A 12,635-nucleotide genomic window follows, 5' to 3' on the forward strand; every position below is an offset into this window, starting at 1 on the left:
CTGTTCTGGCCTTATCTTTGACGTTCACTTCAGTTCAGTTCAGTCGCTCAGTCATGTCTGACTCTTTGCAACCCCATGGACTGCCGCATGCCAGGCTTCCCTGTCCATCAGCAACTCCCAGAGCCTGCTCAAACTCATCTTTGACGTTAGTTATATACATATATTTGCCTGGCATCGCCCATCTGGGCCCCTGGCCTTGTGATGTTTTTAAAAACTGCTTTCGCTATTCTTTCCAGAGTGGATGTGTTGTTTACTTCTTTGAGTTTCCTTAAGACAACGAACCCTTCTCTTAGCATCACTAAATCACAAAAGAACTGAATTATCCAGCCAGAAGAGACCTTGGCCAGTGTCTACTCATCATTTAAAAAAAAAATAATTTTATTTATTTTTTTTATGGTTGTGCTGGCTCTTTGATGCTTCTCAAGCTTTTCTCTAGTTGTGAGGCACAGGCAGTGGCTCTTCTTGTTGCAGATCATGGGCTCTGCTCCCCCATGGGTGGGCCCCCAGGCTCTAGAGCACAGGCTCAACAGTTATGGCTCCCTGGTTTAGTTGCGGTGAGACACATGTGGGATCTCCCCTGATCAGGAATTGAACCCGTGTCTCCTGCATTGGCAGGCAGGTTCTTCACCACTGAGCCACCAGGGAAGCCCTCTACTCATCATTTTAAGGAAGAGGTGTTCCGGTCACTCAGCTAGTTGAGTCACTGAGGCTAGGCAAAGCCTAGGACACAGGTGTCCAGTGCTCTTTCCTACAGCCTCTGGTGACTGGTTGCTTCTTCGGCTCCAAGCTCCAGAGATGAGCACGGGTAACCCACCAGTGCCCTGAGATGAGCAGAAGCTTCTGTCTCTTGGCTCTTCAGGATGATTGCTTAGCTAATCCTGAATTCTTGAGCAATGTGGATTTTGCTTGTACTAATTCTGCAGAATATCCTAATAAACTGTCTCTCTCTCTCTTTTTTTTTTTTTTTGGCCAGGCTGCCCAGCTTATAGGATCTTAGTTCCCCAGCCAGAAATTGAAACCCGGGCCTCAGCAGTGAAAGCACAAGAGTCCTAACCACTGGGCTGCCAGGGAGTTCCCACAATGGGCCTGCACTGGCTCAGCATCTCACCCTCAGTAGCATGACAGGGAGAAGAGCAGGGACAAAGGAGGACCTTTCAAAACTCCTACTATTTCACGCAGAAGGAACAGAGCCTCCCTCTTCCTGGCCCAAGCCTTAAAGCTTCCTGGGAGCTGGCAAGAGGTTTATTTTATTTCTTCTTTCAAATGATTTAAAATTTATTTTAAAACTTTATCACAGGACTTCCCTAGTGACCCAGTGGTAAAGAATCTGCCTGCCAATGCAGGGGACATGGGTTTGATCCCTGGTCCAGGAAGATTCCACATGCTGCCGAGCAACTAAGCCTGGGCATCACAGCTGCTGAATCCGTGTGCCACAAGTGCTGAAGCCTGTGCTCCTAGAGCCCATGCTCTGCAACAGGAGGGTCGCCCCTGCTCACCGCAACTAGAGAAAGACTGCTCAAAGCAACGAAGACCCAGTGTAGCCCCCAAAATTAAATAAAACCAGAACAAAACAAAAACTCTTCTGCATTTGTACTATGGAATACTATGTACCATTAAAAAACAAACAAACCTTACCACAAACAACACAGGAACATCTTTACAGTTTATTGTCAGGATTTTTTGGTTTTTATTTTTAATTTTAAAAACATGGTGTTATATTTTTATGTAACATATATTGCTTCAGTTCTGCAATTTGCTTTCCTCCCTTTTTGTAAAGTGTTACACACACACACACACACACACACACACACACACACACACACACACACACACACACACACACACACACATAGACATAGAGATGCAAATACCAAAAGTGTACAGTGTGATGAATTTTCCTGAACTGAACACACCCAGTTACTTGTTTTCAGATCAAGAAACAACATTGCCATCACCCCAAAAGCCCCCCTGTGTAGACTTTTTGTTATTTTTTTCTTCCCTCTTTTCATAAATTTGCCTGATGTGAAATGGGATTTTTAAAAAATTGTTTATTTTTAATTGGAGGATAATTGCTTTACAATGCTGTGTTGGTTTCTGCCATACATCAACATGAATCAGCCATAGGTATATATATGTCCCCTCCTTCTTGAACCCCCCCCACCCCACCCCATCCCACCCGTCTTGGCTGTCACAGAGCGGTAGGTTTGAGCTCCTTGCATCCCACTGGGATCCCACTGGATTCCATAAGATTCCCACTGGCTATCAGTTTTACACATGGTAATGCAGAGGTTTCAGTGCTACTGTCTCAATTTGTCTCACCCTCTCCTTCCCTCAAAATGGGATTTTTATTTGACTTGAAGATGGTACACTCTGCAGCTTCCTAGCATCCAACATATGTACAATAGAAGAAATATTTCCCTTTTCATTGGAAAAAACCCTGATGCTGGGAAAGACTGAGGGCAGGAGGAGAAGGGGACGACTCAGGACGAGATGGTTGGATGGCATCAACGACTCAGCAGACATGAGTTTGAGCGAGCTGCGGGAGATGGTGAAGGACAGGTGAGCCTGGTGTGCTGCAGTCCATGGGGTCACAAAGAGTTGGACACAACTGAGCAACTGAACATCAGTCTTCTAAGGCCAACTTAAGTCAAGTTCATTAAAAAACTGGTTGCTCAGGAGAAAGATTGAGTGTAGATCCATACGTATTTAAGGCTGGAAGGAATGTTGGAAAGAGAAACTTATGGTCAAGGCATTGGATCTCTCAAGTGACAGATCTAGAACTGGAGCCAGGCCTTCAAACAAACCACCATTATTCCTTGTATTGTTAATGTCATGTAAATAGCCATGACCCAGATTGGAGAGACAGCAGGAAGGGCAACTTTAGGAAGATTTCCTGTAGAAGGTTGAGTGATAAGGGCTTCCCAGATGGCACAGTGGTAAAGAATCCGCATGCCAATGCAGGAGATGCAAGAGATGTTGGTTCAGTCCTTGGGTTGGGAAGATCCCCTGGAGAAGGAAATGGCAACCCACCCTAGTATTCTCGCCTGGGACATCCCGTGGACGGAGGAGCCTGGTGAGCTACAGTCCATGGGGGTTGCAAAGAGCTGGACACAACTGAGGACTGAGCACAGGCACATAGCTGGATAATAACACTGTGGCAAACCTTGATGTAGGTGGGGACTTCTCTGGTGGTCCAGTGGTAGAGAATCCACTTGCCAGTGCAGGGAACACAGGTTCAGTCCCTGGTCGGGGAGGATCCCACATGCCATGGAGCAACTAAGCTGGTGTGCCACAACTGCTGAACCTGCGTGCCCTGGAGTCTGTGCTCCAAAACCAGAGAAGCCACCACAGTGAGAAGCCTGGCACCCCAAGCAGAGGGCAGCCCACCCTAGAGAAAGCCACCCCCTGCAACCCCACAGCAACAAAGACCCAGTACAGCTAAAATTTTTTTTTTTTTAAATTCAAAGCTGTACTAGGAAGGTTTTTTTTTTTTGTTTGTTTGTTTGTTTTTAATTAGTTGGAGGCTGATTACTTCACAACACAGCTAAAATTAAAAAAAAAAAAATTGTTTGGACCTAACTGCTTGACATATAGATCCATTAGGTTTTTTATTTTTTTAGTGTATTTTTATAATTGCTTTACATAATTTTGTTGTTTTCTGTCAAACTTCAACATGAATCAGCCATAGGTATACATATTTCCCCTCCCTTTTGAACCTCCCTCCCATCTCCCTCCCCATCCCACCCCTCTAGGTTGATAAAGAGCCCCTGTTTGAATTTCCCAAGCCATACAGCAAATTCCTGTTGGCTATCTATGTTACATATGTCAATGTAAGTTTCCATGTTACTCTTTCCATACATCTCACCCTCTCCTCCCCTCTCCACATGTCTATTAGTCTATCCTTTATTTCTGTTTCTCCATTGCTGCCCTGTAAATAAATTCTTCATAATTCCATATATGTGCATTAGAATACGATATTTATCTTTTCTGACTCACTTCAGTCTGTATAATAGGTTCTAGGTTCATCCACCTCATCAGAACTAACTCAAATGCATTCCTTTTTATGGCTGAGTAATATTCCACTGTATATATGTACCACAACTTCTTTATCCATTCATCTGTCGATGGCATCTAGGTTGCTTCCATGTTCTAGCTACTGTAAATAGTGCTGCAATGAACAATGGGATACATGTGTCTTTTTGGATCCACTCGGTATTTTTTTTACGCCTAAGGTGAGGAAAGATCAAGTTCTATAAGTTACTTCAGCATCTTTCTTTAGTCCTATGTGTCAACAGATGTTCAGCTGGTAGACCAGAGTCTAGGATGTTTTTTACACAGACAAGGAGATTAAGTCTCAGAGAGTAACTTGAGTTACTTTAAATAACCGAGTTAAGTCATCCAGATGAGGCCAACCCAGGTTTTATCTGGCCTGAAGCTTATACAACTGTTGGAGCCCTCTGTACATACAACAATGCGCAATTAGGTCAAGGGCTAACTTAGGTCAAGGGCTAACTTGGGTCGAGTGCTTGCCGAAGCCTATTCAAGGAGGAGTTCTGATCTTAAAAATAAGACTAGAAAAGGTAAGCATAGATAAACATTTCATTTTTGCTTAGTCGCTCAGTCATGTCTGACTCTTTTGCAACCCCATGGACTGTAGCCTGCCAGGCTCCTCTGTCCATGGGATTCTCCAGGCAAGAATACTGGAGTGGGTAGCCATTCCTTGCTCCAGGGGATCTTCCCGAACCAGGGATCGAATCCAAGTCTCCTGCACTGTAGGCTGATTCTTTACCTCTGAACCACTGGAGAAGCCTGGAATGATAAAAATAGAAAATCAGGGATGAGAAAGCACTCCTAGAAATGTGAGTCTAGCTGGTCATCTGCACACTTGACCTCTCTAAGCAGGAAACTGAGAGTGGGAACACAACTCCTGTACCTTCTCGGGCTTTGGCATCAAAGCTGAGTTTTAAATTCTGGCTCTACCACTTCCTAGCTCTGTGATCTGGGGAAGTCACTTACCACTTACCATCTCTGGTGTTACGGCAGCAGTAAAACTCACACCCCACAAGACTGTGAGGGTTACACTCAGGGATGTCTGAGATATCAACAGATGAAAGTGTCTGCTCGACAGCAGGCATGCACACTCTCTGAGTCTCCCTCTTTCCTCTGTTCCCACACAGATATCATGTACATTTGGAGACGAAACAAATATAGACGAACTGGTGAGTGGAGTTTCCTTCTTGTGTGGGTATAAATAAATGCACATATACGGCAAGCGACTGTCTACGAAAGATGCAAATCAGACCAAGTTGGCAGATATCTGGTTGTGTCTTGTCTTGGTGCAGCACCTAGCTCGGTGTCTATTTTCAGGGGTTCCCAGTTATCCACAGACCAAGGTCGAAACTCCTTACCCTGGTATTTGAAATTTCCTGAAATCTCAACTTATCCTTCTGGGACTTCCTGGAGGTCCAGTGGTTAGAACTCTGCTTTCACTGCTGAGGGCCCGGGTTCAATGCCTGGTTGGGAAACTAAGATCCTGCAAGCAGTGTGTCCAAAAGGAAAAAAAAAAGGATTCAACTTAACCTTCTTACACCCCCCTCCCTCCCCGGGACCCAACCCAAACCAGTCTTCTAACCAGACTGGTTTCTTCACTGATCTTTAAATACCACCAGGGCCTCAGGGAAAGCCAGGAATTGTCTCTTCTCTTCACAGTCCTGGATCCTACCCATCTTTTAAGACTGGTGCCCTCTCCTGCAGGGAATATTTTCCAATTGATCCCAGGCCCTGGGGATTCCAGTCCTCCCATTTGAACCATGCAGTCGGGAATTAACCATGCACTGCCTTATTTTGTTTTATAGCTTTTAGGGAGTTTGTTTTTCCTTCCAATTGCACTGTAAGTTCAGTGCAATGTCATGGAAATAACATCAGACCGAAAGCAGAGACTTGGCTTCTGTTTCTAACTCTCTGTGTAACCCCTGGGCAAATTAACTCAGAAGTCAGGGTACTGGATAGGGAAACTCTTAACTGCTTTTCTTAAAAATTAGGACCCTCTCCTCAAGACCCCAACTCAGTGAAATGCAAGTTATAATTTCATAAAAAAAAAAAAATTCAAGCATTTGTTGATGACTTATGTTCACAGTACTGAGCTAGGATGAGAAAAAGAGACCTAAACACAGAGCTTGCTCTCAAGAAATTTGCAAGGGAGGATTAGATGCACATACTCACTTGTGGAATTTACTGAATGAAGGGTCAGGAGCTAAAAGGTCAGGAAGTAGTGAAGTGTTTGACATTCTCTCTAGTAGTGGCCTCCGTCTCCCCACTGCACTGAATCCCAGCTTTCCCCCTACTCAAGCACCGCCCCCGCCCCTTGGACACTAAAAGGGCAGAGCTCGGAGGCTCCCTGCCTGGCCCTCCCTCTGGCACAGAAACTTTTCCCCTTGGCTTAGAACCCAGCTGTGGGGCTCTCAGCCTGGGGAGGTCCCAGCCAACACGGTCCCCCAGCCTCTGCCCTTCCAACCACTAATCTGCGTGGAGCCTGAAGTCGCTCCTGCAAAGCTGAGCCTGGCCCAATAGGTTAATCTGGCTGCAATACTCGGAGGGAAGCACCAGGAGACCATAGGGCATTAAGAAACCCAGCACAAAGACTAGCCCAGGGTAATTTCTTTGATGGCTTTATTATATGCAAAGCGTCAGTTCTACCTCTTCCTATATTAACTTGGTTCATCCTCACATTATCTTCCATTTACAGATGAGGGGCTAGAGGAAGAAAGAAGTCACATGGCTTGCCCAAGACACTCAGTAGGAGGACGGGATCGGTCTGGAATTGCCGTCTGCCTCTAAGTCTTCTCTTCCAACCTCTGGCTCAAACTGTCTCTCGATAAAGGTTTTCTGTTCTAACAGCTCTGATCTATTTCCTCAGCTACCTTGAGACAGACGGGAGGTAGAGGACAGATACATTTTCCCCCGGGGAGGGGAAGATCTAGACGGTATTAACTGATAACCGGGACTGGAACTACCGGTTCAGGGGGAGTCAGTCTGACCCTGAATAGCAGGCATGGATCAGGGCAGACAGAAAGGCCCTGGCCACCGGAGGTCTGGTCTTGGCTCCGGCTCTAGGAAATCTTTTCACCTTTTGAACCTCAGGTTTTCCCCCACCTTCAGAATAAGAGAAAGGGAAGGGAGGTGGGCTGGGTGAGCTAGCAAGCGGATCCCTCTCATGTTCGGGTTACGGAATGGTGATGAATGGAGAAGTGTGCGAAGACTGTACAATCAGGTCTGTGTGTGCAGGAGGGCGTCTCCGCTAGTGGAGGCAGGAAGGCGGTGTGTCCGTGCAGGCCTGTGAGTACGCAGGGCTGCAGACCGGGCAGGAAACTTGAGAGGCTCTGCCGAGTGGGGACTTGGGGGCGAGGAGTCGGGGGCGAGCCCAGCGGCCGGGCTGCGCCGGGAGGCTGCGCGAGGAGGAGCAGCCACAGTGGCAAAGTCACTGGGAGGCCTAGCGCAGCGATCTCCGGGCTCGGGGCCAGAGCGGGGCCCCAGCCGGGCCCCAGGCGGGCTGGAGGGAGTGAGGGAGGCGAGGCCGGGCCCGCCCTCCCCGCCGCCCCGGCCCTAGCCGCCCAGGCCCGCGCAGGCTCCGCCCACAACACGAGTCACGTGTGCGCCACGCACCCTCCCTCTGCGCGGGCTGGGGGCGCGCGGGCGGGCTGGCAGGCCGCGGGGTCCCCAGGGAGGAGGCTCCGGGGGCGGACTGGGGACTGGGCCCGCTGCCCAGACCCGGCTAGGGCCGGCGGACGCCGCTAGGGGAAGGGCCGATGGCCTGGGGCGGGGCTTGTCGCTAAGGGCGGGGCCTGTTGCTGAGGCTGGCGCAGGAAACGGGGCGAGGGGGCCGGTCCTACCGGCTGCCAGTCGGAGACTTGTTTACTCCTGGCGGGGGAGCTTTAACCCGAAGGGCGGGAGGGCGGCCGGGAAAACGCGGAGCTGGATCTGAGAGCCGCCGGAGCGGGAGTGGGGCGGAGGAGGGGCGGACGGCGGAGTGACTGCGGCGAAGGTGCCAAGGCTGCAGCGTTCCTGGAAGGGTCTATAGCTAAAGACGCCCAGCACAGCTTTGGTTTTGTTGTTGGTTTGGGTGGGGGGGTGTTTTTCTAATTTCCTAACCTGTACAGTTCTCCTCCTACCCCCCACCGCCCGCCCCCACCCCCCCACATACACACACACTCGCCCGCAGTCCTTTCGGCCCTGAAATTCCTCAAACCTAGACTGGTCTCCCCTCCCCGCGGAGAGGCTGTGCGGACGTGCTCGCAGGGATCGCTGCCTTAAGAGGTGGATGCCTGCGTGCGTTTTGTCCCGGAGCGGGTCTCTTGCCACTTTTCAGTCCAGGAAATGATTCAGTTGCAGGATCGTCATGTATTTTGTGTGTCTGCGTGGGGCCGCACTTACACAAATAAGTTAATTTCGGCTTATAGTCTAGGCATTGCAGCCTCTTGAACTTCATTTTGCAGTTTGTACGGTAGATGAAAAAAGCCTGCGGTAAAATATAAAGTGCTCTATAAATGTATCCGTATAAAATTAAGAGGACGGAGTGCACTGTTACATGCCTTCCTCAAATTAGTCAGTTTTCCATTATCTGAAAAATCACCTGGTACCATACAGAGACACTGTAACATATCATTTAATATTGTAACTAGTAACTACCATGTAACCATTTTATACCTGAGGAACTGAGGCTCAGAAAGAAGTGGCAAGTCAAAAATCACCCAACTGATAAACGAGCAGAGGAACATGAGTCCTTTGACAACTAAATACTATCTTTCCCTCCCTCGCGCCAGTTTCTGTAGTGGACACATGTAACGTCTCCTCTCGCCAGCATTTATTCCTCTGGGGACAGTCAGTCCTCTATTGCCTGTGGTTTGATTTAGCTTCGAAATCCTAGTAACCCATCCCTCTGGCAGCAGTAGTCCAAAGTGGGGCATTTTAACTAAGCAGAATCAATTAGAGGCTCTCCCTGGAACGAATATGTGAATACTGAGAGAGTTCGTTTTGTTTTCTGTTGGTGTTGCTAAATAGGGATGTCATAGTTGGTAGTTGCCAGCAACAGGATTCCAAAGTGTATGAAGGAAGCTGTTTTTATGGGGCGGGGGGGGGGGGCACTATTTTGAGATAGGAAAGAAGGGGACTCCTAAGAAGGGGCAAGTAGAAAGGAGAGATTTAGAGTACACACCCTGACAATTTTGTTTAAACCTGAGGTCTGGCTGTGCCTTTGGCCAGTCCAAACTCCTGGATTTCCCAGTTCAGTGAGCCAACAAATTCTCTCTCTCTCTTTTTTTTTTTGCTTAAGTTAGCATGAATTGAGTTCCTGTCACTTGCCTCCAAAGAGAGGCTTGACTAATAAGTTTGGCACAATATTATTTCTTTATCCTTCAGAAAATAATGGAAGTTGGGTGCTGGCCACAACTATCACTTCTTCAGCATTCTAGTTCCCATGAGTCATACCAAATGTGAGTCCCATGGATATGGGTAAACAGAAGAAAATAGAATTCTTCCTCAATATTATTGTATGGTGAACAGGACACCAGCCAACAAACCTGAATTCAGAGTTGGGTAGATAACATTTAACCCTGGACTATTGTGACAGTCTGAATCATGGAGAGGATAAGATTGAGGGCTTTTGGTTTTTTTAAAAAAATATTTATATATTTATTTGGCTGCACCAGGTCTTAGCTGTGGCACTTGGGATCATCAGTCTTCCTTGCAGCATGCCGTTCTTTTTTCAGTCGTGGATTCCACGTGGGGTATCTTTTAGTTGTGGCATTCGACCTCTTAGCTGCGACATGTGGGATCTAGTTCCCTGATCAGGTATCGAACCTGGGCTCCCCGCATTGGGAGCACGGACTCTTAGCCTCTGGACCACCAGGCAAGTCCCAAGATTGAGATTTTTGAGATGAGATTATTAAAAGGTTTTTAGTGAAATGGTAAAGAAAGCAAGTGGGTCCAATAACAATTACTCTATTAGTGGGTTCAAGCTGAAGTGTTGGAAGGGTAGTGGTCAGTTTTTGAGGAGCAACATAAAAGGTGGTCAGTGGTCCAAAGAAAGTAGGGAAGAATCCTCCTTCCCATCCTTTGTCAGCTGCTCTAAGGGACTGGGGATAAAACTGTGGAGGCCCCAGAGAGCCTGGAACTGATCTGATACTAATACTGATGTCATGAGATGAAGAAAAGAGAAACATTAAAATTTCGATGTATACAGTACCAATCCCTTGCCACTCCCTAATTTCAAGGGAGAGGATTCTTGGCTGGCTCAGTCAGCTGCCAGATCTCTGACAAAGTGAAGAGACCGAAGTCAGGAGCAGCCTCTTTCTTCACTTGAGGAAGGAGAAGAAAGAGGAGAAGGGGTGATAAGGAGACAAGAGAACAAGGTGAGGACAGTGGAAGACAAAAGGAGGAGGAATTGGGGGACAGAAGCTTGAAAAGAGGATTTTTGGAAGTTTCATTGTGTATGGTGAGATGAAATTCCTTCTTGGCTTCCTCCTGAAGAAAATGTCAACAAAGACTTGCATTATTTTTAAGGCTTTTTTGAACTGAATTGGTGTTTCTCCTGGCTGCGTCGCCCAGGTTTCACAAGACTGTCCTCTGCATTTCATCACCTCTCTGGCTCGCTGAGAGTGATATCGCGTCTCACCTCCTGCGCCTTTCCCAATAGGAGATCAGAGTGACAATAACCATCAATTATCAAGTGGTAGGTTAGCATGTTGGCCATGGGGCCAACGGATGCTAAAGTACATGATAGTTATGATTTCCCAGTCATTTTTGGCTCTTAGTACTCATGTCAAAGAAGCTTGGCAGATTACCAGCTAGTGAATTTCCAAACTTCTCTTTGGGTGATTTGTTTGGATCAGATCAGCCATGAAGGAAGATGAGAAATATCAGAGGGATGGGACTAGCTGGTTCAGAATCCAGTGGTTAAGAATCCAGGGGACATAGTTGTCGATCCCTGGTCTGGAAAGGTTCCACATGCAGTGAAGCAGCTAAACTCGAGCATAACAGTTGAGCCTGTGCTCTCGAGCCCTTTCTGCACAACTGCTGAGACCGCGTGCCGCAGCTACTAAAACCTATGCACCCTGGTGTCCATGCTGCTCAAGAGAGGCTACTGCAGTGAGACGTCCGCGCAGCACAACTAGAGAGCAGCCCCAGTTCGCCGCAGCTACAGAAAAGTCCACACACGGCAACAAAGACCCAGGGCAGTCAAAATTTTAATTTATTAGTTAAAAAAATAAAACAAAAACCCTAGGATGGTCTGGGAGTGGATAGAAGTCTGGTTCCTATATATGGCAGATCTTCACTCTCACGTTTGGATGCCAGATGGCTGAAAACCTAGGGGCTAGCCATTTCTCTTGCCTTTGGGAATCATTTCAGGCTTGTCAGGAGTGATCTGAGAGGCAATCAATTACACTGTCAGATGGAGAAGGTGGAGATTTGGTGGTTCAACCATTTATAAATGAGAAGATTGTGAATTGCCATGTTGAAAACAAGTATTGGCAAACTGGAGTGCTCCCAGGTGGATAATGCAAAAGGGTAATTGAACAGGATTTTGTTAATTCATAGGCTTTCTACTCTAATATATTGGGATTATTAAGGCAGGATGTGGCCTAAAGCTAGATGAATTGTAGGTTAAAAGAATCACTATGGTGATTATATGCATATATTATCAAGGTAAGATTATGGGTTTCACAGGCAAGTATTGGCTTGACTTTCTTGAGAAAACGAAAGACCAGGAAAGTTCACTCCTTTCATCTAAATTAGTTTAGGCAGGTCTATGGAAAGAGGTCTATGATGAGAACTGGACCATAAAGAAGGCTGATGCTTTCAATTTATGGTGTTGGAGAAGACTCTTGAGAGCCCTTGGACAGCAAGGAGATCAAACCAGTCAATCCTAAAGGAAATCAATCCTAAAAGGACTGATGCTGAAGCTGAAGCTCCAATACTTCGGCCACCTGATGCGAAGAACTGACTCATTGGAAGAGCCCTTGATGCTGGGAAAGATTGATGGCAGGAGGAGAAAGGGACCTCAGAGGATGAGATGGTTGGATGGCATCACCAACTCAATAGACATGCATTTGAGCAAACTCCTGGGGAGCCTGGCGTGCTGCAGTCCATGGGGTTGGAAAGAGTCAGACACAACTGAGTGACAAAAACAACAACATGGAAAGCATAGAAACTTCCTGTCCATAAATGATTTCAACTTGAAAACATTAAATTTGGAGGAGAATCTAAGTTTCAGATCTTGCAATCTATGCTGAAAACAACAGGGAATTCAACAGTGCCTATCAATCTCCTTTAGCCTCTAAAGATTTAGAAACTGGTCTTATGAAGTTGAACATCCCACCAGCTCGTGATAGAGGCCAACCTCTATGGATGTACAAAACCGAGCTGACTGCAAATACAGTAAGATGTCTGGTACAAATAGGGAACAGTGGCTGCTGTTTAATTCAGAAGAGCCAGAAATTGTCATCCAATGACTGGCAGCCTTTAAATTGCTTTTTAAAACTGGCTTTTATAGTTGGGGTTTTGTCTAATTGGTCTATGGATTTATGGACTGAAACAAAGAAAAATTTTCTTTTTTTTTTCGTTTTTGTTTGTTAAGAAGT

At 46.8% G+C, this 12,635-nt stretch overlaps 1 protein-coding gene across 1 annotated transcript in view; it reads left to right on the forward strand.

Annotated features, from left to right (window-relative positions):
• Nucleotides 1-6,889, forward strand: part of FBXO16 (F-box protein 16) — a 78,179-nt gene extending 71,290 nt beyond the window's left edge. Inside the window, exons 10-11 of the mRNA XM_043891411.1 lie at nt 5,178-5,241; nt 6,746-6,889. Coding sequence (XP_043747346.1) covers nt 5,178-5,241; nt 6,746-6,837 — 156 coding nt within the window. The 3' untranslated portion in view covers nt 6,838-6,889. The remainder of the gene's footprint in view (nt 1-5,177; nt 5,242-6,745) is intronic.
• The last annotated feature ends 5,746 nt before the right edge of the window (nt 6,890-12,635 follow it).

The sequence above is a fragment of the Cervus elaphus genome, chromosome 29 (genome assembly GCF_910594005.1).
Source record: "Cervus elaphus chromosome 29, mCerEla1.1, whole genome shotgun sequence".
Lineage (NCBI taxonomy): Eukaryota > Metazoa > Chordata > Mammalia > Artiodactyla > Cervidae > Cervus > Cervus elaphus.